Here is a 23382-nt window from a genome sequence, read left to right as displayed (position 1 = left end):
AAATATGTATTCATGGAAAAAGTAAACAATAAATATATGTCAAAAGTAGGCCATTAACTATTAAGTAAATCATTGGGGAGAAAATAAAAAGAGTATTGGTCAGAAATGGACACCAAAATGACAATACAGTTAAAGCAACTACTGTCTAGAACTGCTCATTGCAGGATTATGAGACTGGATTTACTGCTGTATTGAGCTGCATCACAAAAGCCTGAACTACCCAAGGAGTCGACATGAGCCTTTGTTATTGCACAAAACCCCTTGTTTACTTGGATACTTAAAGATAGTTTTGCTTTGGTTTGGTCTGATCCACTAAAGGAGAGAGTGTCTCTAATGATGCATCAGTTACCAGAGCAGGCTCATGTATTATTGACCCCGCTGCTCTCCCGTCTCCACCTCCTGCTGGGTTTCTGCTTTTGCTGAGTACCGTTTACCATCAACGCCACAAAGGGAACCTGTGCACACTTTTACTGACTGACTGGACCCTCTGTGGCCTTTACGCTGCTATGTAGAAGAACAAGGGAATAAACGGGGAGGTCAAGCTGCTTAGCTCTCACACACTGCTGTAATCCTCTGGTGGCTCAGTGTCACTCCCGTCTGCTCCCAGAACACGAGGCGCAGCACAATCTTTACTTTTTATTTCCCCTGATTTTCTGCTCATTTGGAATAAATCAGCAGTTTAGCAAACTTTATCCTAACGCCCACCTCTTGCTTGTAACAGTTTCACAATGTGGCCCTTCTTGCATGGCATAACTAACAAATCCAGTTTCACTGCATTACCAGAGATAACTTTATCGCTGCAAAAGACCAGAAGTTGAAGCTGCACTTGCTGCGTTTGAAAGGTTCCCAGGACACACCCACCTGTGGGATTCCTGGGATAATCAGAGATATGTAAACATCCCCACGAAAGAAAAAATAAAAAAATAAAAATAAAGGGAAGAGGTGTGGCTGATACATTCGGGATCCTTGCTAGAAGTCGACAGCTTTGTGCATTTCTCATTGAGCGCTCCACGGATGCAACGCGTGCAGCAGATTCATCACTTGCAATGCTTGTCTTGCTACTTTTACTTATCACAAAGTTTATGCACTACATTCTTTTTAAAACATGTCCATCTATCAATGAGTTTATCTTTCTTTCCATGGGCTTGTTCACAGGTCATGGCTCAGTTAATGCCATCACTGCCACATAATGACACCCATCTGGTGTGTGGAGCTCCATCGGGTCAGGCAAAGAGCACACACACACACGCACGCACGCACGCACGCACGCATCTGAGTTTATCACCACTAGGTTGCAGGCTGTTAGGACTATTGATTATAATGACATAACTCCTCTCAGCTGCTTCATACACTAAACACTGATTTCTTACATATCCATCTTTTCATACATTAATGACATTAAATGCAGATGCTTGAAAACTCAAAACCAAATCATTTCCCACACTCAAGCATTCTGCTCTAATTTCATTTAAACCCATCAGAGTGCTGATGACAGCTACCATGGAGCCAATAGTGCACTCAGCGTGCTTACAGTTGTGGAGGAAACAGAGGGACAGCTTGGCCGAGGGCTCTGGCCTAATACGAGTCTCTCAGCTCTCCAACAATAAACAAAGAGGCTCTGGTCAGTGTGTGTGCCCTCGGTGAAATGCAAACTCTGAGGAGGAGAGCCTGGTGCGCAGTTGCTCTGTGACCACTAGATACGGGAGGACTATTCTGCAAGTAAAAGACCAAGAAATGTGCAGTCAGCCTTCTTGAAAAAAGCAACAATATTTGCTTTTCAAGGAGAAACACCACAACAACAAGGACTGCACTGGAGAAGGCGATGAGAGCCACAATCTCTCCTTTATCCCCCTGGAACAGATCCCTCTATTCCTGCGGTGGTATTTACATGTATCATGGAGGAATTAATTACAAGCTGCGTGGACAACAGTCTTGTGTGGAGACACTTTCCCTTTGTAAAAGTGGGAAACTTGAGGAGGCATTTGAACTCCATGAAAAAGACAGAACAGTGCTTACTTCCAGGGGATGGGGCTTTAGTGAGCATCAGTTTAGTTTTTTATTGTTTATCTATATATACAAATAAAGAAAATGCTATTTTTATGCCTAGATTGATCAAACTGACTGTCCTGGACGCATAATTCCCCCACTAGTGCATTAATGTGTGTCAAGAAATGAACTTCTGCATGTCTCCGAACACCAACGCAGAAGAAAATGTCACTCAGCATTTCTCCGCGTTGCTTCAAACCTCTGGAGGCATGCAGATTTCCCAACACGCATACTTGTGATCCACTCCTGATCTCCTCCCTCGGGCGCCTCTGGCAGCGCACCAGAGTCCGAGTGCATAAATAATACGAAGGTGTGGTTGGATGTCTGCGATCCTGACTCAGGATTCCATTTCCCTTACAGAGAGCCTGGACGGTGTCCGTTTCGGTTGCCTGGCAACTTTTTCCAGGAAGGGCTGGAACAATCAGACAAACCCCGACACCCTCGGAGGCAACAAAAGGGGGTCGACTACGGCTGGGAAAGTGATACCGAGGAGGAGGATGGGGGTGGATGAGGCGGGGTGCGCCGCCGCAAGTCCTCGTTAGCCAGATGTTGTCATCCAGAGAGGACGGTCCACTTCAGCGCTGCGTCACAGTCACATTATACAGTATGTGTGAGACGGTTGTCAGACTGTTAGTCCATGAGCCAGACCAGATATCAGTACCACTCAAAGTGAAAAAACCTGCTTATAATTTTTGAAAATATCCATGTCTATAGAGGATATTTTGGTATGATAACCCTTCCTGAGTGGCAGCTGTATCATCCTGTATTTGCATGATAAAGACCAGTTTGTGACATCAGTCTAGTGGCTGTTATAGTTTCATAGGAGCCTAATGATGCTCTTCTAGTTTAAGGCTCACAATAGTATGGGGTATATTATACATTTCCTGAATCCTTATGGTCCTGTGAGTATTCCAGGTTTTTGTATTTTGTGTCTCTGTTGTTCCTAGATGACACGGGGCTAAAAGATAGTATATCATTTAGGAAAAAATTGTGTAAAAATTTGTGTTGTTTATAGTTTAAAGAGCTGCAGTGACCTCTATGTTGGTCAGAAAGATTCACATCTTAGCTTGAATTAATGCTTAAAAGGTCCCCTTTAAAATTATACCAAAGACAATATTGTGAAACATTGACAGATATCCTGTATATGAGTCTAAACCAGGATATGCACCAGCATCGTAAATGTAATTTTCTGAAGGAGGTGTGTAACTTCATGAGCTGATAACTATGATACAGCTGCCACTCAGGAAGGGTTATCATACCAAAATATAATCTGTAGACATGGATATTTTCAAAAATCATCAGTAAGTTTTGTCACCTTGAGTGGTACTGATATCTGGTCTGGCCCAGGGACTATGTCATCCGAGCAGCCCCGAGAAAGTGATGCCTTCACTGACACGACACACAACTTTCAAACACGCACTGGGGTTGATTCCTGGAAAGGTTTAATGTTTCAGTCACCTGCAAAAGTTGCAAACTTTCACACACCTCATTGAGTCCAAGTCCCCGTCTCCACAAACTACACGCACCATAAAGCGTGCCTGGATTTCATCCAGATCCCGCGTGACCCCGGGTGAGAATGAACGGATTTTCTGACGTCTGCAGATACACTGCAAAAACTCAAAATCTTAACAAGAATATTTGTCATATTTCTAGTTAAAACGTCTCATTTTTAATCAAAAATCTCATTACACTTAAAACAAGACTCTTGTTCTCAAACTTTATGTTTATGTTTATGTTCATGTTCTGGATCTCTGGAAAGCGAGAGACAACATCTGTTGTATTAGACGCTATATAAATAAAATTGAAATTGAAATTGAAATTGAAACTCACCACTGGAAAAAACAACCATTTTCACCTGTTTCACGTAGATTTTCACTTAAAATAAGTAGAAAAATCTGCCAGTGGAACAAGATTTTTTTGCTTGTAATGAGAAAATAAATCTAGTAACACTTGCAGATTTTTCTACTTATTTTAAGTGAAAATTGACTTGAAACAGGTGAAAATTGTCAAATAACAAGTTATTTTTCTGGTAATGACTCATGTTTTAAGTGTAATTAGATTTTTTTGACTAAAAATGAGACATTTTAACTAGAAATAAGACAAATATTCCTGGTAAGATTTTGAGTTTTTGCAGTGTGGAAGGTTTCATGATTTTAGACACATGCAAAAGTTGCAAACTTTCACACACCTCATTGAGTCCAAGTCCCCATCTCCACAAACTACACGCACCATAAAGCGTGCCTGGATTTCATCCATGTCCCGCGTGATCCCGGGTGAGAATGAACGGATTTTCTGACGTCTGCAAAAACTCAAAATCTTAACAAGAATATTTGTCTTATTTCTAGTTAAAATGTCTCATTTTTAGTTAAAAAAAATCTCATTACACTTAAAACAAGACTCATCACTGGAAAAAACAAGAATTTTCACCTGTTTCAAGTAGATTTTCACTTAAAATAAGTAGACAAATCTGCCAGTGGAACAAGTTTTTTTTTGCTTGTAATGAGAAGATAAATCTTGTCCCACTGGCAGATTTTTCTACTTATTTTAAGTGAAAATTTACTTGAAACAGGTGAAAATTGTCAAATAACAAGTTATTTTTCTGGTAATGACTCATTGAGTCCAAGTCCCCCCAAGTCTCCACAAACTACACGCACCATAAAGCGTGCCTGGATTTCATCCAGGTCCCGCGTGATCCCGGGTGAGAATGAACGGATTTCTGACGTGCGCATAGATAGTTAGAGAACTTTTCTGTGTTGTGTTACATATGCAGCAGTCTGTCTAAACATGCCACAACATAACTCATTCAAATGTCTCTCTGTCCAGCCCTCGCACACGTTTCCAGATCAAGTTTTTTTTCCCATTCCTCCGTGACAGCCCGGTCTTGGCTCGCATCCAGCGGTTCCAAAAACAGCTGCTCTCGTGCGTAAAAGCAGGCCGGCCGACTCTCTGCTGCTACAAATATTTAAACAGACGCGATGGTAGTGACTGGGGGAAGGGAGGGGGGGGATTGAGGATTGAGGTGTGTACTTACGATCAACACGGACGTCCTCACCACCTCAGAGACGCTCTGTCGGAGTTCGGCCGCGGTGCCAGGCTTGCTCAAGCCGCGCGTAAATCTCCTGGTCTCCGGGTGCGTTGGAGTGGCCATCATCGCGCATCACTTTTGCATCAATTTCCAACTATTATATCGTCGAAAGTCGAAAGGAAATCCATCGTCCGTGTCTGTGCGTCGATCCCCGCTAGTGCGCACCACGAGTCTGAAGTTGTCTCATGTTGTTGCAGGAGAAGTCACTGTTTTCACTCTTAAAAACCAGCGCGTATCCCGCTGTCTTTGGCTCTGCCTTCCTCCATCGGGGTTTATTGTTGTCACAATAAGATATCCTCGGGAGTACTGTTTCATTGGCCGTCAAGCAGCCGACAGGAGGTGTATAATCTGTTCTGTACTCGGCGCGCTCCGCCCCTTAAGGCTGGTTTATGGTTCCGCGTTACACCAACGCAGAGCCTACGCCGTACCCTACGGCGTAACCTCTGCGTCGATTTAACGCGGAACCATAAATCAGCCCTTACCGGCCCGAAGCCCCGCCCGCTGGCTGCAGGGCCAGATCTGCTGCTGCGCCTGGACTTCGGACTGCAGGCAGGGGGCCGCCATAATACATCCGTGGCAGGGGGCCGGGGCCGCACATGTATCCCTGCAGGCAGCTGGGAATCACCGATCCATGTTGCTCCATTACAACCCACATGTGGCTCCCACATTTCTGGCACGTGTGCACAGTTTTAACCCTTGTGCTGTCTTTGGGTTAAGGGAAGGTGAGTGGAGAAAAGAGGAATGAAGGAAGGGAGAAAAGATGGAAGGAAGGAAAGAAGGAAGTAAGGAAGAAAGGAGAAAAGAAGGAAGGAAGTAGGAAAGGGAGTAAGGAAGGGAGAAAAGATGGAAGGGAGGAATGGAAGGAAGGGAGAAAGGAGAAAAGGAGGAAGGAAGTAGGAAAGGGAGTAAGCAAGGGAGAAAAGATGGAAGGGAGGAAAGAAGGGAGGGATGGAAGGAAGGGAGAAAAGAAGGAAGGAAGTAGGAAATTGAGTAAGGAAGGGAGGAAAGATGGGAGAAAAGATGGAAGGAAGGGAGAAAGGATAAAAGAAGGAAGGAAGTAGGAAAGGGAGAAAAGATGGAAGGAAGGGAGAAAGGAAGGAAGGAAAGAAGGGAGAAAAGGAAAGAAGTGAGGGCGGAAGGAATGGAGAAAAGGAAAGAAAGAAGGGAGGGAAGAAGGAAGGGAGAAAGGAAGGAAAGAAGGGAGAAAAGGAAAGAAGGGAAGAAGGAAGGAATGGAGAAAATAAAGAAAGAGGGAAGGGAGAAAAGATGGAAGGAAGGAAAGAAGGAAGTAAGGAAGAAAGGAGAAAAGAAGGAAGGAAGTAGGAAATTGAGTAAGGAAGGGAGAAAAGATGGAAGGAAGGGAGAAAGGAAGGAAAAGAAGGGAGGGAGGAAAGAATGGAGAAAAGGAAAGAAAGAAGGAAGGAAAGGCAAAGAAGGTAATAAAGGAACAAATGACGAAAGGGAGGTACTGTAGGAAGAAAAAGGAGTAAAGGAGGGTAAAAAAGGAGGAAAAGGAAAGGAAGAAGGAAGGAGAGAGCATGGCAGGAGGAAAGAAGGATAGAAGAATTGGGTCATTTTGACCCAAAGACAGCACAAGGGTTAAAGTTTAACCCCAACGCCTGCTGTCACGTTTGATACATACCTGGCTGCCCAAGACCTCTCCACCACCCCCAGAATCAAAACATACAACTACACAATAATAATAATTAGAAAAGTAAAAAGAGATACAATAAATAAAATGATCTTATGTATGGAGGTAGAAAAAATATAATTAAAAACTGTTACGGACAGCATTGAAAGTGGTTTTAATTTCACTTTAAATTAAAGAAAAAATAATTTTCAGTGTATCATTTCATAGATCAGGCATCAAGGGGTTAATGTTGAGAAACAAGCTGGCTCACTGATGTTATAACACAGAGAGAAATTCAATTAGATCCACCTAGATTTGTGTCTTTCCAAAAGAAAGATAAAAAGTGGATTTACTTAAGTGCTATACTTTAGAACAAAAGGATACACAGTCATCATTCTCCATGACTTCTTTTCCAACTTCTGTTGTTTTACAAAAAGCAAGGTTTGTTGATCATATGTCACATTTCAATTGTGTTTGAGTTTTTAAAAAACGCTCCTCCGGATGACATTTGCTTCTAAAGTTAGGGCATGATTTAATTTCAATAAATATTCAATGATCTAATGCTCTAAGAGAAACCAAAGAATGAGCCCCAAACTTAATGGCAGATTTGCACGAATGTTTCTTTGTCTTTAATATTAATTTAATAATAATCATCAGATCCATCAGACCCATCTGGTATTTGTGTTTACATCACAGATCAGCTGCATGTAGAAAAGCCTGCAGCTGGTTTATACACTTGACTTCAGTATTAATAATCTCATTATTCCATGATGTCATTAGACTTTGCCAGGAACATCTGAACATCTACAACAAACAAACCTCCTGTGTGCCTGAATCAGATTGTTTGGACACATGAAATCCAAATAAAACTAGAATGGTCCAAGTATAAAGAACAACAGGAAAAGCTCACCATGTACATGAGTAAAGCATGGTAGAGGCAGTGTTATGGTATGGACTTGTAGCTACGAGTCGAATGGGTTCACAGCAGGTGTAAAGGACTATATTATCTGTTAACATTCAGATAAATGCTGCAGCACTGATGGTGCTTCAAATATGCCGATGGATAAACTACACAAACTGTGACAGCAACTGTTGTCTTTTAATTTTATAATCAATTTGATGATCTCAATTAAAGCTGAAAGTCTGCACTTTAATCACATCTTGATTGTTTCAGATCAAACCCAGACCAAAACTTAATGACCCTCATTGTCCAAATACGTCCGTAGTTTATTTTTGAGCAAGATTTCATCATGAAGGCCTTTTCTTTCACATCCTTTACTCAGAATATGAGTTACTGCCCTCTGGGAGACGATACAGGGTTTCTGAGTGCAAATTGAATCGCTTTAATAACTAATTTGTGCAAACCTCCATCAACCTTCTGAACAATCCTCCATGAGGCCAAAGGCTGTGCAATAATCTTATTAATTTATTTTTTATATTGTTTTATTATGGTGATTTTTCAGCATGTTTCAATTAGTGCATGTGTGTGTTTGTAATTGTTGCTGAAATGTATTGTTTTGTCACTGTAGCTGTCAAGGCATTTGTGGCTCAGCTGTCGAGTCCAAGACAAATTTCCCCAAGTGGGACTAAAAGTGGGAATAAAGTATATTGAATTGAATTGAATTGTTTCCTCTCACACACAGATCACCAAAGTGTCTTAAGACAGTTTTAACGCACAGTCATCTCATATTATCTTCATTTTTCTCAATTCTGTATCTTCTTCTCTCACTTTTCAAGGAGACTATAACCTTTTCATCCTTCCAGAAAAGGGATATACAGACAGCAAGCTGTGCTGTAACGTGTTATTGAACTGAACGAGAATGTACAATTTTAAGTTTGGTATGACTTTGTAACTTTGTAAGCAAGTTTCTTGGTCAACGACGCCCCCTGCGGGTCATGGCCGGTAACTGCACCGGCGGTCACTCCTGCGGCTCAGACAATAAACAAGTCACAAAAATCAGTGTTTGAGGAAAGATTTTTTTCGTTTTTATTTTTTTTTCTATTGCTTTTCATTTCCAAAGAGCTCGCTGATGTCTGGAATAAACATCACAATTCCAAACAGAACTGAGGTTTTCACCCTCAAAATACTTCACTTCACTTTTCCATTCATTCAGACCCATAAAAAGCTCCGCGTCCGGGAGGCAGCCGAGCTCAGTGAGGGCAACTTGGAGCTGAAAGTTTCTAGTTTGTCTTTTTTTCCACACACAATCTTTAAAGCTTTCACTTACTCTTCCCTTCATAATACAGTGATTATGAACAAATGTCACATTTTCTCATACACCTGAATGGGGAAAGGCAGAGTTATAAAAAGAAAAAAGGAAAACAAAAATCTGTGTTCATAGAACAAAGATTAGCAAATACAAGATTTATTTGAGACTGTATTAGTGGTGATAGTAGCTACCCCTTGTAATAAAATAATTTCATACTTTTCATCTTCTGTTTTGAAACAGGTACATTTTTCTGAGTTACGTGTGAATGAAGCTTCTATCATTAAAGGGCTGCCAGTTTAATTTACTTTAAAAATCTCATGGTACACAGGGGAACATCCTAATCCCCCAATGTAACAAAATAGCATTAAAAAGTCCAAAAAACTAATTTGGCACTGAATATGGACGTTTTCAAAGCAGCTTTTTTCTTCTTTTTTTTTTTTTAATCATCAGTTAAATGACCAAGTACACAAAAGAGTTTATGACAATGCAGTGAGAGTTTAACCATCTAAGAAAGGATGCTGGAAATCTATATCAACGTGTTTTTGCTGTAAAAACAACCAATGACAAAATGTAAAACTGGAAAGATAGGAAGTGGTTTGGACCATTAGAAAAACAGTATAAAATGACATCCTTAAAAAGAGGTTTCAGAGTTGGGAGTAAAAACGCAGTCTCTGATGCAGTCTAAACCAGCGGACATGTCACCATTAAAGCATTAAAAAAAAGCACCAAATGTGCATGGAACAAATGTACAAATGTCCCAGATATGCGTAGAAAAAAAAAAAATGAAAAGAAGGAAGTCATGGGAAGGACGGGACGGGCAGATGCCTGTCGGAGGAGATGGCACGTGGAGAGACGAGAAGTCCCAACTCAGTCTTTGCTGTTCAGGACCCGAGCGCGACTTGATGGGACCGTGGCGCTGCGGATGACCTCCATCCACCTGCAGCCAGACAAAACCTTTTACTCAGATGCAAGGCAAAACAAAAATACTGCAGGGGACTTCTGGAAATGTGAATTTGAATTTGGGCTTGTGTACCTTTCAAAAGCATATTCACTTTCTGATCGGAAATAGTAGACGTGGGACTTGAAATGAAGTTTGAAGACGTAGTCCTTGTGGATGTTCTCATTGTCGGAGGGGATGGTGACCGAGTAACCCAGCAGAGGAAGGCTGGCCAGGGGATAATCATCCTGTAGGAGGGATTGAATAAGAGCGTCAGTAAAACTGACAGCTTAAGATCCGCTTTCATTTTTAATGTGAACAGGCCCTTCCTCTGGGATCTTCTAAACGTTCTAAAACTCTGAAAAATGTCTGAAAAAACCCCTTAAAACCCAGTCAGGCTAGGCTTTACAGCGTACTGCTCAGAAAAAGCCTCATAATTACTTTAGTTAATTAATTTATGTTAATTTGCTTTTGTCTGGAGCCTGAGAAAAATAAATATATCATGATGTCTTCTGTCGCCGTTCTGTGTCTATAAATTACAACTATTATTGAATCTGTGGTCCAACAAACGACCAGTTAATGCAGAGGACATAAACTCACCGGGAGTGAGTGTATTTATACTTAAAAAGCACACAACACAGTTTCAGTGTGACAGGATTTTTTTGGCAGCCTATGCATGATTTGTCCTGAATTTCAGTCTTCACGTTGCAGTTGGAGCATTTATTTATCCTTGCTAAGTATTGTTGAAGTCTAAAAATGCCTGTGCTTCTTTACACTTTTAAATATTTAGGCCTCAGCCCAAGACCAAGTTCAGCTGCCAAACATTTTCTGCGGCTGGAAGAAAGATGGAAAAACCGCATGGGAAAGTGTCTACGCCCCTAACATGGCATGCAGATCTGATATTCTGCACTCAGATGTGATGCTGGGAGGAGGGAAAGCGGCGCGGGGAAGGTGGAGGCTGCAACGCGCCGACAGCAGGACCCGTGTTCGCTCCATCACCTGGTGGGACTTGTAGAAAAACAGGCTGAAGTTGGTGAAAACCACCCAGAGCTTCTGCCAGCCGTTGCTGTTCTTGAACTTCCTCAGCAAGTTTCCTGAGAGCTGATTCTAAAGAAGAAAGAACATGAAGCAACAATGTTGACTCTGAAATGGTGAAAATATACAACATTTTAAGAAGAACAGAGAACATTTTAACCCTTAAAGCCATTTAGTACCTTTAAAATAAACAAATACTGTAACTACAGTATATTTTGCTACTGATTTATTCACTCCTCTGTTTCCCCTGATTTAACCTCACACTTGATCACATGCACAGCTCGTCAATGTGTTACTAAAAATAAATCAGTAATCTTAATGACCATTTCACTGCTTTTTTTAATACTGGATTTTAAAAAAAAGGACATAACTGACAATTAGAATATTGTGAAAATAATAACAGGATATTACAAATAGTTTGAGCCTCAGCACTTCTGTTGTGAAGTGTCTGAGAGTTTAATGTAAATAAGATGTTTGAAATAATTGCTTTCTATCAGCTGAACGTCTTCAAAATATTTCCATGTTCTGCTCAAAGTTAAAGATTGAAGCACTTTTTGACCTTTTGTCCTGCATTAATTTACTGATTACAACGACTTCTTTAAATTTTTACTCTGGATTTTCAAATGTGAATCACTTCCTCAAAAGTGTAAGGATTAGGTTTTTAACTCAGGGTTGTTTGATATTTATATTTACATCTAACTTCCTGTCTGGCACGCCGTGTTTCCCGGTGGAGAATAATGCTGCCATCACAACGCACTGTTGTCATGGTATCAGTGAGGTAATAATCATCAACTTTCCTCCAGACATCCGCAGATCTGCTGACACATTCCTGTCTCAAAGCTTTACAGCCAATTCTCTCAGCAGTGCTTGCTTTATGCATTTCTTTATGACATCCAAAGAGTTCAGGGGGACTTAAGTGGACTCCAAGTGTCATCTTTCGTTTGTGCTTAAATTATATGGATTATGACAACATATTTTGCCGATGCGAAGAGGAAAAAAAAAAACTGTTCGGACTTTATAAACTCTAAAATGATTAAGAAATAGGTGAAAAGGTGTGCGTAGTTTAGCCATCAGTAGCTACTTTCGGAGTGTCTCTGAGGGCGTGTCTGGATGCCGATGATGATATTGAGATTTTAGACCAAAATCAATCGCATTTCCTTGTTACTGAATCCAACTACAAAGTATAATTTGATCATATCATTGAGCGTGGGCATCCCGCCTCAGATAAACACTGTCTCAGATAAACTGAGAAGCTCATTTCTAAGAAAGTAAAAAAGAAAAAAAATATTGTTTCAAGAAAATTAGAAGACTATTTTAGACTATTTTGCATACATTTTTACTTACCCTGGCAGATAGTTTTGCTTAAAATAAGACAATTTAGACTATATTCAGAAATATTAGACTGTTTTTGCAGTGTGACAGATTTCAGATGTCTGACTTTCTAAACCAAAAGCTGATATTTTCAGTTTCTGAACTCGGACATGGAAACTTAGTTTCTAAAAAGTCAAATTTTCCACTTGGCAGATTATGAGTATGGTACGGTAACTCTTCTAGAAAACCCTCACAGCTTCATCTGAGGCATATCCCCTGTGTTTACTTTATTAATGTTGTAGATGGGAATTGGGTATATATCGTTTAGGAAAATAAATATTTGAATCTATTCAAAAGGTCAGACTGAAATGAAGCAAAATGTACAAAAAAAAAACTTGGATGAGCCTGAAAACATTCTGTTGGCACCTCTCCTGTCTGCCTGGCTCCTTTACCTCTAGACTCCTGCAGGATTCACTAAAGGAGAGGCTGTGAACACGGTACCAGCAGATAACAGACAGAGGCACCGGTCCCTGGCCGTTCGCGGCCCCCACCGTGGGGGCCTTACTGTCTCTGACTGGACTAGGCTCCTCTACCGCGGAGGAATGCACAGACGTATGTGAAAAGGAGAGAAAGAGAGAAACAGACAGGGGAGGGAGGGACAGAAACACAGAAACTGAGTAGGTGAAACACAGGCATGCAGTGGCAAGGGGTTAAGACAAAGGTCGACGGTGTGTCCAGGCCGGGCTGTGAAGAGGACATTGTTACAGCTACAGAGGAAGAGCACAACTAGAGCCGGACACAGCTGGGTTGGAGGGAGGCTACATCACGAAACAGGATCCGCTCTGTTAAAAGTCAGATGGGGACGTTTAGCACACCTACTTATGTCTCTCTCTCTCTCAATCAGTTAGGGATTAGAGCTTTTACGTGCCAAGAGGGGAGAAAAGAGAAAGACACAAACAGGAAAGCAGCAATTTGGATTTTAGATCAGAACACCACACTGATTACTGTCAGGTTGAAACAGTACCGGAGGACTTTCCATCGAATAATCTAACCGTTTTAACTTACAGTGACAGATGATGAATCATACTTTTATTCTTTAAAACAGCACAAGCAAAGAAAGTTGATGCAGAAATTCAAATGCCAATTGTTGAGGAAACTAATATCAGTTTGTGTAAGGATGCATATGAACTGTTTCATCACCGGCAGCAGATAGTTACCAGGTTTGCTCAGAATTTCTGTTGCAGTAAAAACTAAATGATGACCTGATTTCAACACGGTATGATGTAAGAGATAACACATTTACTACTTAAAAAAAAGATGACCTAATGCAAAAAATGTGGGTATGATGTAATCAAAACTCCCCTTTCTTGTCATAAAGTTTGCAAACACAATATCCCACGAGCCAGGAATACTTGTTTTTTCCTTTTTTTAGAATCAATTATTCCTACAAAATTCTTCTACTTTATTTTAGAGAGTCGTGGGGTCATTGCAGACACTGGGCTTCTAGAGTGTTGATGTTTTGTGATGTCGTTTCAGTGACAAAATCAGAAATGACCGATGGATTTAGTCGATCCTGGGTCAGTACAAACTCCTGACTGCTTTGCTAAGCTTCTTAGCATGATGAGGAAGTGGTGAAGAAGTCTATCCAGCAACGAAACCGACTGATAATCAAAAGGCTAAACCTTGTATTATATATAAATAGAGAGTACAGACGAAAAGTCTGTACTGTATGTATGTGTACTGTGTGTTTGGACGCACTTCCCCATTTGTCGGAATGAGAAGGTGTGTCCAAACTTTTGGTCTGTACTGTATGTGTGTGTGTATATATATATATATATATATATATATATATATATATATATATATATATATATATATATATATATATATATATATATATATATATACATACATACATACATACATACATACATACATACATACATACATACATAGTATGTAAATACGCTTAAATTGATTATAAATATATCTATCTATACAAATTCACCTGATTTGGTACAAAAGAAATAAAAAAAACCCCTCTCTAATGGTTGTCCTGGATTTGAAATCTAAAAATGGAGACCAGACCCATTGTTTGGAACCAGGCTGCAATTATATATTTTTTTTATTTCCTGCTGTTAACCTTATTACTTCCGGGTTGGATTCAACCCTGAAGTCAAAAGTTTGGCACCTGGTCTATACTTGATCAATGCAAAGATAATGCAGTATTATGTACTCTAAGCTAGTCGACGCTGCAGAAATAAATGTTTTATCTCAAACTCAATGCTGCTAATCTTTACCAACGTAACATTAACGGTGACAGAAATGTAGAGTGAAATCTGTGCATGCCACTGGCGCGTACGAGGCCGCGGTGATGAGAAGCTGCTAAAGTGCAGAGCAGCCCGGGAGGAGACTGTTCCAGCTGGGAGATCAAAGTGAGTCGAGGTACAGCACACACTCAGAAACAGGGAGAGAAAACAGCGGGGCGGGAGGAGGACGGGGGGGAGGGCAGGTCTGAGGTTTGGGCCGATACCTCCACAGCTACGCTAAAGTCCACCATGGACACACTGGTGTTCCTGTGCCAGCACACGTGCACCATGGTGTTACCACGGTGAGCGGCGGGCCTCTCCAGCGAGCCGTGCGAAGCTGTCATGTCGTCCTCGGACTCTGCCTCCACCGAAGAGTCCTCCGGGCATTCTGGGAAAGTCAGGAGGTTGTTACTGCTAGACAACGAGCAGGGCGGTGAGGGGAGGCTAAAAACACAGGCAGCGTCAGATCACTCACGACCAACATGTAACTGGGATTTCAGCTGTGGAGCGTTTTTATTCCCACGCCGCACGTAATTCCTCACAATTATCACAATAATCTCAACTAAACGTTTCAGTCTCAGCGGCGTGTTTGCGTCGGGACTTACTGTTGTCCGTCAGGTCGCTGGTCAGGAGGTCGGACGACGGCCCGTTGCTGGTTTTTGCCATCTGAATCGCCACCTTGATGTCCTCCATCCACTTCTCCATCTCCGTCAGAGAACTGGAACACAAATGGAAAGTAAGAATATGACTGTCCCATTCAGAAAAAGTGCTTTTGGGCAGTCAGCGTTTTCATACCGAGCATCTTATACATGGAACGCAGTACCAAATGTCATACGAAACAAACCCACCCTCACCTCCTTCATTAAACACTTTAGAACATGCTTCTAGAGAATCAAGTCTCGTTACAATCTTAGAGGTGTCTGTAATTTTACAGTACAAATGGCTAAAAAAGGTATGAAAAGGAGATGTGTCTCCATCGTTGGAGTTACATTCTGGAATGATGCCAACATAAATTTAAAAACATGTCATTCTTTTGTTGTATTTAAGAAAATGGTTTGTAAAGCTATTTTTGAAGCTAATAAGTGCAATTGACCATCTGTTAATGTTTCTTTGCTTTTCTATTGTTTCTTTGCCTTTTGTTGTTTCTTTGCTATTCTATTCTCTTTTTGGTTTTCTGGAGGTCGGTAGCCAAAAATAGAAAGTTGGTACTATAGGATAGGCTTTTATAAGCATTTTGCTTCAGCCTATGCCTTTTCAGTTATTGTTCAACACATTTTTTTGGTTTTGTATGAAAAGTTAATGCTGTGTACAATGTTTTTTTTTTTTGGTGTTGTTTGTGTTGCAATGACTGAATAAACTTCATTCATTCATTCATTCATTCAAGTCTGCTCTCATATTACATCTTACTGTATTTTATTGTATGTTTGACCTTATATCTTAGTGTATTGTATTCTTCTATTGTGTATTTATTAGTGTATTTTACTGCTGTGTGTCAGAATTTCTTGGACTGCATGTACTGTATGTGTGTCTGGAACCTTCTTTTACATCAACCTGCCCCAGGGAGTAAAGATGCAAATTAGCCACTGGCTATAATCTAGCATATTTTCATGAAAATGTTATTAATATGTACTGTCCCTGGTTCTTTTCCTTTAAAAAATAAAATACAAAATACAAATACTGCTCTGATTTTTGTTCTCCTGGTTGCTCAGCCAACTTTTATTTTCTATTTTTCTATAAAACAACTCAAAAGACACTGCTCATCAATGCCCGAATCCAGAAAATGTTCGCTTGAAGGCATAAAAAGCAGCAGCAGGGTAAAATACCACTCTTGGAAAGCACACAAAAAGGTTGACATGTCAAAACTTTTCAGATAAAAAACATATATAAACAATACTATTTCTTATTGACGGATGCTTTGATAAATATTTGCCATCCTCCACTCTTCCAGTGACCTGCTGTAATAATCTCAGGCTGCAGCTTCCACCACCGGCAGCAGACTAGAGCTTGATATTTACATTTGTGCTGAATGTACACACAGTCTGCAAAAACGACCTACTCTGCAATCAAAATGCCAAAACCCTCTGTTTGACCGTGGGATTTCTGTGTGTGTGGGTTTCTTTTCTTTTTTTTTAAAGTGGTGAATCGCAACAAAAGAGCTTTCAGACGTGCACTTCTCTCCTTTTATCCGGGGGAAAGTGAACGTGCCTGTCGACAAGCTTCCCCAATCTTCAAGTCGATCCACTCAACAATGTTTTATTTAGCACGCTGCAACGTTTGTTAGCTTTGAAATGAATCTTTATTGCAATAGTTCATGTACTTATGCAATAACCATAACCTAGTAAGGTGCCGATTCAATGCAGAATTAAAATCAAAGTTCACCGAAGAGGCCAAGCCCCGAGTAAAGTGTTCATAAAGCGGGGGCACGCGATGCAAAACTGCAGTTGCTGCGAGGTCACCGCGAGTAAAAGCGGCGATCTAACATCTGCATCTCAGATGAGACACGGAAAGCCACTTGGGTAGATCGTACCTCGCTGCCACCACCACCGACTGGCCCTGCCCGACCAGCGTGAAGGCGTGAGGCACACCCCACTCATCCTCGCTCTCTCTGATCTGGAAGAACGCAGAGACACAGAAACGACATCAGAAGGCAGCAAAAATCTGGGACAGCGAGGACCAAAAATAGACAAGAGTGGGAGAGCAGGAGGGAGCGAGGATAAAACGGTAAAGCCGGGGAAGGACAAGCAAACGGCATTTTGGCCCTGAAAGTCTGTGCACGAGTGCTCAGATGTTGTTTTTTTTTGGAGACAGATGTGTTTTAAAAAAAAAAAAAGAAGGCTGTGAGTTCAGCTGTCTGCAGCAGCTCTTTTACGGCCATGAAAACCCGGGGACAGGTGTCCAGGTCTTTGGGAGACACAGCACTTACTGTCATGCCGCGGAGCGGCAGCTGTCCGTGCACTCTGAACTGGTTGGTCGGCGTTATCCCTCGAGTCGTGTACAAAATGATGTCGTTGAACTATTAGCAGCAAAAAAGAACAGAGAAGATGTGAGTTTTATACAAAATAAAAGTCTCAAAAGCGAAATAAGGTCGAACTAGAGTGAAAACTCAAAGCGACATGGAATATTTAGGGAGTGGCGCTGAGGAAGATGCCAACATCATCTGCCTCATGCAAGCTGAAAAAAAGAGTTTAGCATTTTCTTTTGAACTAGGATCAATCAGATAATTTGATTAGGGATGTAAGTGGTGTTACCAAGAAAAACATTCGTTGCTGTAGGCCTTTTCCAGACAGCTTGCTAAGGCAGCCTAACCTGATGAACTCCTGGGAAGAAAACACATAAAATAAAGTAAAACAGCTGTCTATTTGTCATTAAATGTAAGAAAAAACAGACGTGCACTTCACTTTTCTTCCTCTTCATATGTTAAACTCACCCGACCAGGAACAACAAGATTGTCAACGCCAAGCAAATCCTTCTTGAGCTCCAGAAGCTTCTGGAAGTTCTCCGTCTTGATGAGGCTCTCCTGGAGCTGCTCCACCACCTCGGAGACGTCCGCCAGAGCAGCTGCGGAACCAACCACACGGAAAGGAGGATTTCAGAGACACAGAAAAGCGTTTTTCCGTGCGTGTCTGCGAGCCGCGGCCTGCGTGCAGCACCTCTGCAGTCCCTGAAGTCCACATGGGTAGCCGGGTAGTGTTTACACAGGCGCTCCAGGATCTGCTGGTAGTGCAGGAGGCGGTGCAGGGGCCGCAGGATGAACACGTTGAGGGGGATGTAGCAGACCTTCTGCAGCTCGAAATCCCTGCATAGGCTCTCCAACCTGCGGGACGCCTTGCACGACTTCTCCAGCTCCAGCAGAACTTCAGACTGCTTGCTCAGGTTCACCGTCAGAGGCTAGAACGGACGTGACAAGCGTAAGAGTGCATTTGCATGTTTTCAGGACGTATTCACTGTAGGGCTGTTCGATTTTGCCCAAAAATAAAATCTCGATTATTTTCTCTCAAAATCCGATTTTCGATTAAGATTATTTTGTGAATTGACAAAAGGCAAAGAAATTATTTCAAATATGCTGTTTTTTTTATTGAACATTTGCCCCATTGGGCTTTAAGTGCAAACTTTGCTCTTATTAAACCAAAAATGAATGAATAAAGTGCAAAACTCTGTAAAATAAGTTGAAAAAAAGTTTTAAAAAGTATAATAAAATATAAAGTTTTATCTCTGAAAAAAAAAATCAGCAAATCAGCACTTGCAAACATACAGTAAGTTATATTTCCAATTAAATTAAACAAGACATTTTCTAATTAAACTAAACTGGGTCTTTGCATGCTAAATAATAATGCAACCCATGAAGGAGGTAGAGGTGTGTAATGTCAGTCATTACATTTGCTATTCACATTTGCAAGTTTTTTGCAAGGAACACGAGCCGATCTACCGCATCTGGTTTGAGGGATGCCCGGTGGCCGATGTTACAACGCCCCCTCCTACACTAAAGAGCCTCTCCCATGGGGCACTTGTTGCAGGTATTGAGAGGTATTTCCATCAATCATTAATATGGTATCAATCATTAATATGTGTGCAGACAAGGTAAAAAAAAAAAAGGGAAAAATCGATTTTTCGATTTTCCCGTTTTAACATTGTTCTAATTACATAATCGCGATTACGATTTAAAATCGATTAATCGAACAGCCCTAATTCACTGTTTAAATAACCCCCCAACTCACCTTCAAAGCCTGAACGTTCTTCACCAGGACATCACCAATACGTTGGTAGTCTCCTTTAATGTGTGCATTGGAGCGTCCTTCCCTAAAAAAGGAAAATGTAAGCTGTCATTTCTGAAGAGATTTGATGGTTGCTGTTGAAGGTGGGTGTTGGATGGGAGGTATTTCAGTTTAGGACAAAGCAGACCTTTTAAACACAAAGAGAACAATCAATTTTTGAGTGCATCTCTTACATTTCGGTTACTCTTTCAGCAAGCAGCTGAATTTGGAGGAATTGTACGGGTTACTTTGGGTAAACATGGTTTCTTCCATATCCATTTATTACCATAATTTGGACTTCTTACTGTGAATTAATTGACTAATTAACAAAAAAAAAACCCTTTGACTATTCAGAAGTGTTTCAGAGCAGGTGAAAGACTCCACTAAAGTTGAAATTAATTCTTTCCACGTAGAGCTAGAAGTCCACCAGCAGGTGTCTCCCCGGAGCATAAAAGTCCATGTTCAGGAGTACTGGGATGCCATTACTAGGCTTATTCTGAATATTTATGGAGGTGGTCAGACCTCATGGCAACAGCTTTGAGGAGATGTAAAAAGCGAGTTTCGCAGCGACACGGTGCTTTCTAACCACGTTCACAACTACGGAGGCACAGCTCTAAGTACAATATTTGAATATGCAAAGCTGAAACAGGTCTGGTGCTGGATTACCTGCATTCATACTGTATCTGAATGTGGCTCCTATCTGAGGAAAAGAGCATACTATCACTTTCAGCTTTGATTTAGAGATCCCATCTCTGTGACTAGACCGTAGACTAGTAAAAAAAAAAAACACAAAAAAAACCCACCTAACTATTCGCTCTAGGGTAAATGGCTGTAAATTTTAATGACCTGATAGGGTTTATGAATCACTGTCCTCTTGTGTGTGTGTGTGTGTGTGTGTGTGTGTGTGTGTGTGTGTGTGTGTGTGTGTGTGTGTGTGTGTGTGTGTGTGTGTGTGTGTGTGTGTGTGTGTGTGTGTGTGTGTGTGTGTGTGTGTGTGTGTGTGTGTGTGTGTGTGCTAGATAAAGCACGTCATTAAAGGAGATCAGAAAAAAGAAAACCACAGGCAAGAAAAGCCCGGTTGTGGTGTTGCTATGGAGATGGCAGCTCCTCGGGTCACCTAATGGGATTGGTCAGCCCTCTCGGGCCGCATGCCAATAAAAGCCATTAAAAAAAATAAATAATAACTTAGCAGTAGTTGTGATAAATTGGACCACGACCGAAAAACGACACATCGGCGGCTGGATCTGGAGCTCTGCGGGGGAATGTCCCGGAGGAGGCCTCACCACAGAGCCAGACGCTGCTCCACCTCCCTGAGAAAACCGGTGTGGAACTTGTGCAGCGGCGCGAAGGTGGCGAGGATGGCGTTCTTCACGGAGTCTGGAGCCGCTTCATCTTCTCCCACAGCGTTCTGGAAAGACTGGGAAAGACATATGGAGATGCCATTTAAAACGTGGGGGAGACACCGACACGTCTTACGCTCCTCATTCCCAGACTTTTCATCTTTCAGAGCTGAAACCCAAGAAACATATGACATGACATATCTGCTGCGAAACCAAAGGTGACCTACATGCAAACTTTCTTTGAATTAAAAATAGAGCATGACTTTACTGAACTGTGATACTACCACAGACTTTTATTTTGTTCCTGGCACATAAACAAACCATGCTGTACTATAAATATTGGATGCAGAAAGTATAAAAGATGAATAAAAACACCTGGATTGCAACTGATATCTCCTGATGCCAAGTGACTTATAAGAATATCTTTGGGAGGAGTGAGTTGTTTTGGAGTTTTGTGCCTCCGGCAGGAGAACGGAGAGGAGGAGGAGACGTCGTGAAGGCAGATTTTCTGGTCTCAGTCCCGTTAAGAAGCCGTTAAGTGAAAAAAGCCTCCTTTCTCACAGATTAGTTTGTTCACGATTGCAGGAACTTGTGTTAAAGCCCAACATCCCTCCTGAATCCCGTTATCCGTGTTTCTGCTGCCGCGCTTCAGCTTTGTGATGACTTATAAATCCTTTAATTGGTGGAGGATTAAGAAAAGAATCAATATTCTTTCATTCTGACGATTGTTTCAGTATTTGCGTCGGAGCACCAACAAGCGGCAGCGGCTTCGTTCGGCTGACGTGGTGGGAAAGGGAAATGTGAGTGTTTTAAAAGGGTTTGAGGCAAAGCACCAGCTGCTGTTCAGATGACTTCACCCGCAACACACACACACACGCGCGCGCACACGCACACACAAGTAAAACGAACTCAAGCCAACCCAAATATTTATGAGATGTGTGAAAGGTTTCTCTGAAACCTTGAAGATGAGGAGAGCTGCAGCTTTTGAAGCCGCCGGTGAAAACGAGGGATGCTTTTTCTCCAAATCAGGCAAAACAGAACATCCTCCTCGTGAGATGAAGAAGCCGGGCTGTGAAGTTAATATCCTGTTTTCTGCTGAGTTTACTTTCAGACAATACGAAATGAAACAGTATCCTTGTGGGGTTTCTCTTCTCCCCCTAGCCAATGAAATCTCAAAGAGTCCAAATGAATCAGAGTCACATGCGGCTAAATCCATCTCTCTCTTTAAACACAAACACGCTTTAGTATTCACAGGCTTGAGAGAGGTGGATAAATGCATTTCAGAGCTTGGGTAGGAGGGGGGGTGAAGAAAAAAAACTGAAAGAGTGAAATTGCATCTGCCAAAGTATTCATGTGTCACTGCCCGTCTCTGTTTTGGCAGGCGCTCCGCAATGGAGCAGCTAACCGGAATAATCAATGTTTTTCTCCCTAGAAGTCGGGCGCTGGGGAAACTAAGCAGCACAGCGGTGCGGTGCCGAGGTACCGAGGCTCGACTTACCACCGTCACCACGTCCAGGTCTTTCAGGTACGTCCTCTCTGTGGTGAGCAGCTCCTTGGCGATGAAGTAGGCTCGATCCGTCGGAAACCTCTGCAAGAGGACCACAAAAGAGCGTCAGCAGCGCTGCAATATCCGACAGCGTCCAATCACATCTGCTCCTTTTTTTTTTAACAATGTGATTATTGTTTTTTGAGAGAACATACAGTCACAAGCACAGTAACATCCCGAACATCCCTCCTAACCCCACCCTCAACAGCACAAACACTCAAAGATGAATTAAAACAGGGGTGTCAAATGTGCGGCCCGAGAGAAGTTTCCAACGCAAAAAAACTAAATGTTAATTTACTAAAAAGGAAGGCATAAATAATTGCCATGAATCTCAGCATATCCGATAATATATTTCTTCTACAAATCCATCGTTATTCCACAAATAGAGCAGTTTTCAACATTTTTTTTTTGTTTTCTAGAATGCATTTGCCGATTTTATTTCTTTGTAGACGGTCGTTTATTTGTATTAACTGACTACTATTATATAATTTCGCAGGAAACATATCACTGCTAAAAAAGATGATAGAAGATATTTATTCGGAGAATTTCAGTTTTGAATACGAGGATAGTGACAAAGTAAAACAGTTAAAAGAGAAGTGCTGACTTTTTCGGCACACTGGCGTAAATATCCGCGCCAATTTTTAAAAATAAATACACTTAATTGTACTGGAAAAATCTCTAAATCACAAAGAAACACTCTCGGATGTAATAAGAAAGATTTTGCTTTTAATTAAATTTCCTTTAAAAAAGCGAAATTTCAAGAAAAGATCCTGAAGAAATATATTTTACATAATTAGAGTGTAAACAAAGTGCATATTTCCTTTAAAATTAACTAAACTGATATTGGATTAGATAACAATAGTAAAAAAAAGAGTTTGCACCGTTTTTGTTATTTTGAGCATGCGGCCCGCGAGAAAAAAATTGGTCAAATCCGGCCCGCCAAGCAAAATGAGTTTGACACCCCTGAATTAAAACCAATACAAACATACAATGACATACAATCAAATCATAATAATAGTACTAATAGTGAACAACCCCCCCCCCAAAAAAATAAAAATAAATAAATAAATAAATGAAAAAGTTAATCCTCCTTATAGTCCTCCTTATAAAAGGCATGCCAGCTCCCACCAGTGCCGCCCTTCAAGTTTTAATCATTAATTACAGTCCGATCACTTTCCAGGA

The 23382-nt window shown here is 41.3% G+C and overlaps 2 protein-coding genes across 7 annotated transcripts in view; both read right to left on the bottom strand.

The window, feature by feature from the left end:
- zmp:0000001200 (dedicator of cytokinesis protein 9) overlaps positions 1-5439 on the bottom strand; it is an 89439-nt gene extending 84000 nt beyond the window's left edge. The window contains exon 1 of one of the 2 annotated variants that reach the window (XM_061723463.1): positions 5078-5439. In XM_061723463.1, the coding sequence (XP_061579447.1) occupies positions 5078-5197 (120 nt within the window). In that variant the 5' untranslated portion in view covers positions 5198-5439. The remainder of the gene's footprint in view (positions 1-5077) is intronic. The other variant, XM_061723462.1, reaches the window with a different exon arrangement.
- Positions 5440-8724: 3285 nt separating this feature from the next.
- LOC133445912 (FERM, ARHGEF and pleckstrin domain-containing protein 1) overlaps positions 8725-23382 on the bottom strand; it is a 78913-nt gene continuing 64255 nt past the window's right edge. Inside the window, exons 15-27 of one of the 5 annotated variants that reach the window (XM_061723453.1) lie at positions 22153-22242; positions 20598-20731; positions 19279-19360; positions 18214-18451; positions 17991-18121; positions 17812-17880; positions 17487-17576; positions 17091-17173; positions 15169-15281; positions 14788-14951; positions 10908-11015; positions 10005-10156; positions 8725-9908 (exon numbers count right to left, since the gene is read on the bottom strand). In XM_061723453.1, coding sequence (XP_061579437.1) covers positions 9839-9908; positions 10005-10156; positions 10908-11015; positions 14788-14951; positions 15169-15281; positions 17091-17173; positions 17487-17576; positions 17812-17880; positions 17991-18121; positions 18214-18451; positions 19279-19360; positions 20598-20731; positions 22153-22242 — 1524 coding nt within the window. In that variant the 3' untranslated portion in view covers positions 8725-9838. Of the gene's footprint in view, positions 9909-10004; positions 10157-10907; positions 11016-12706; positions 12844-14787; positions 15008-15168; positions 15282-17090; positions 17174-17486; positions 17577-17811; positions 17881-17990; positions 18122-18213; positions 18452-19278; positions 19361-20597; positions 20732-22152; positions 22243-23382 lie in introns of those variants that run through there. The other 4 variants (XM_061723454.1, XM_061723455.1, XM_061723456.1 and 1 more) reach the window with 4 other exon arrangements.

Source organism: Cololabis saira, chromosome 6 (assembly GCF_033807715.1).
Source record: "Cololabis saira isolate AMF1-May2022 chromosome 6, fColSai1.1, whole genome shotgun sequence".
NCBI lineage: Eukaryota > Metazoa > Chordata > Actinopteri > Beloniformes > Belonidae > Cololabis > Cololabis saira.
Note: the sequence above shows the minus strand (reverse complement) of the source record. Positions and strands in the feature narration are given on the sequence as shown.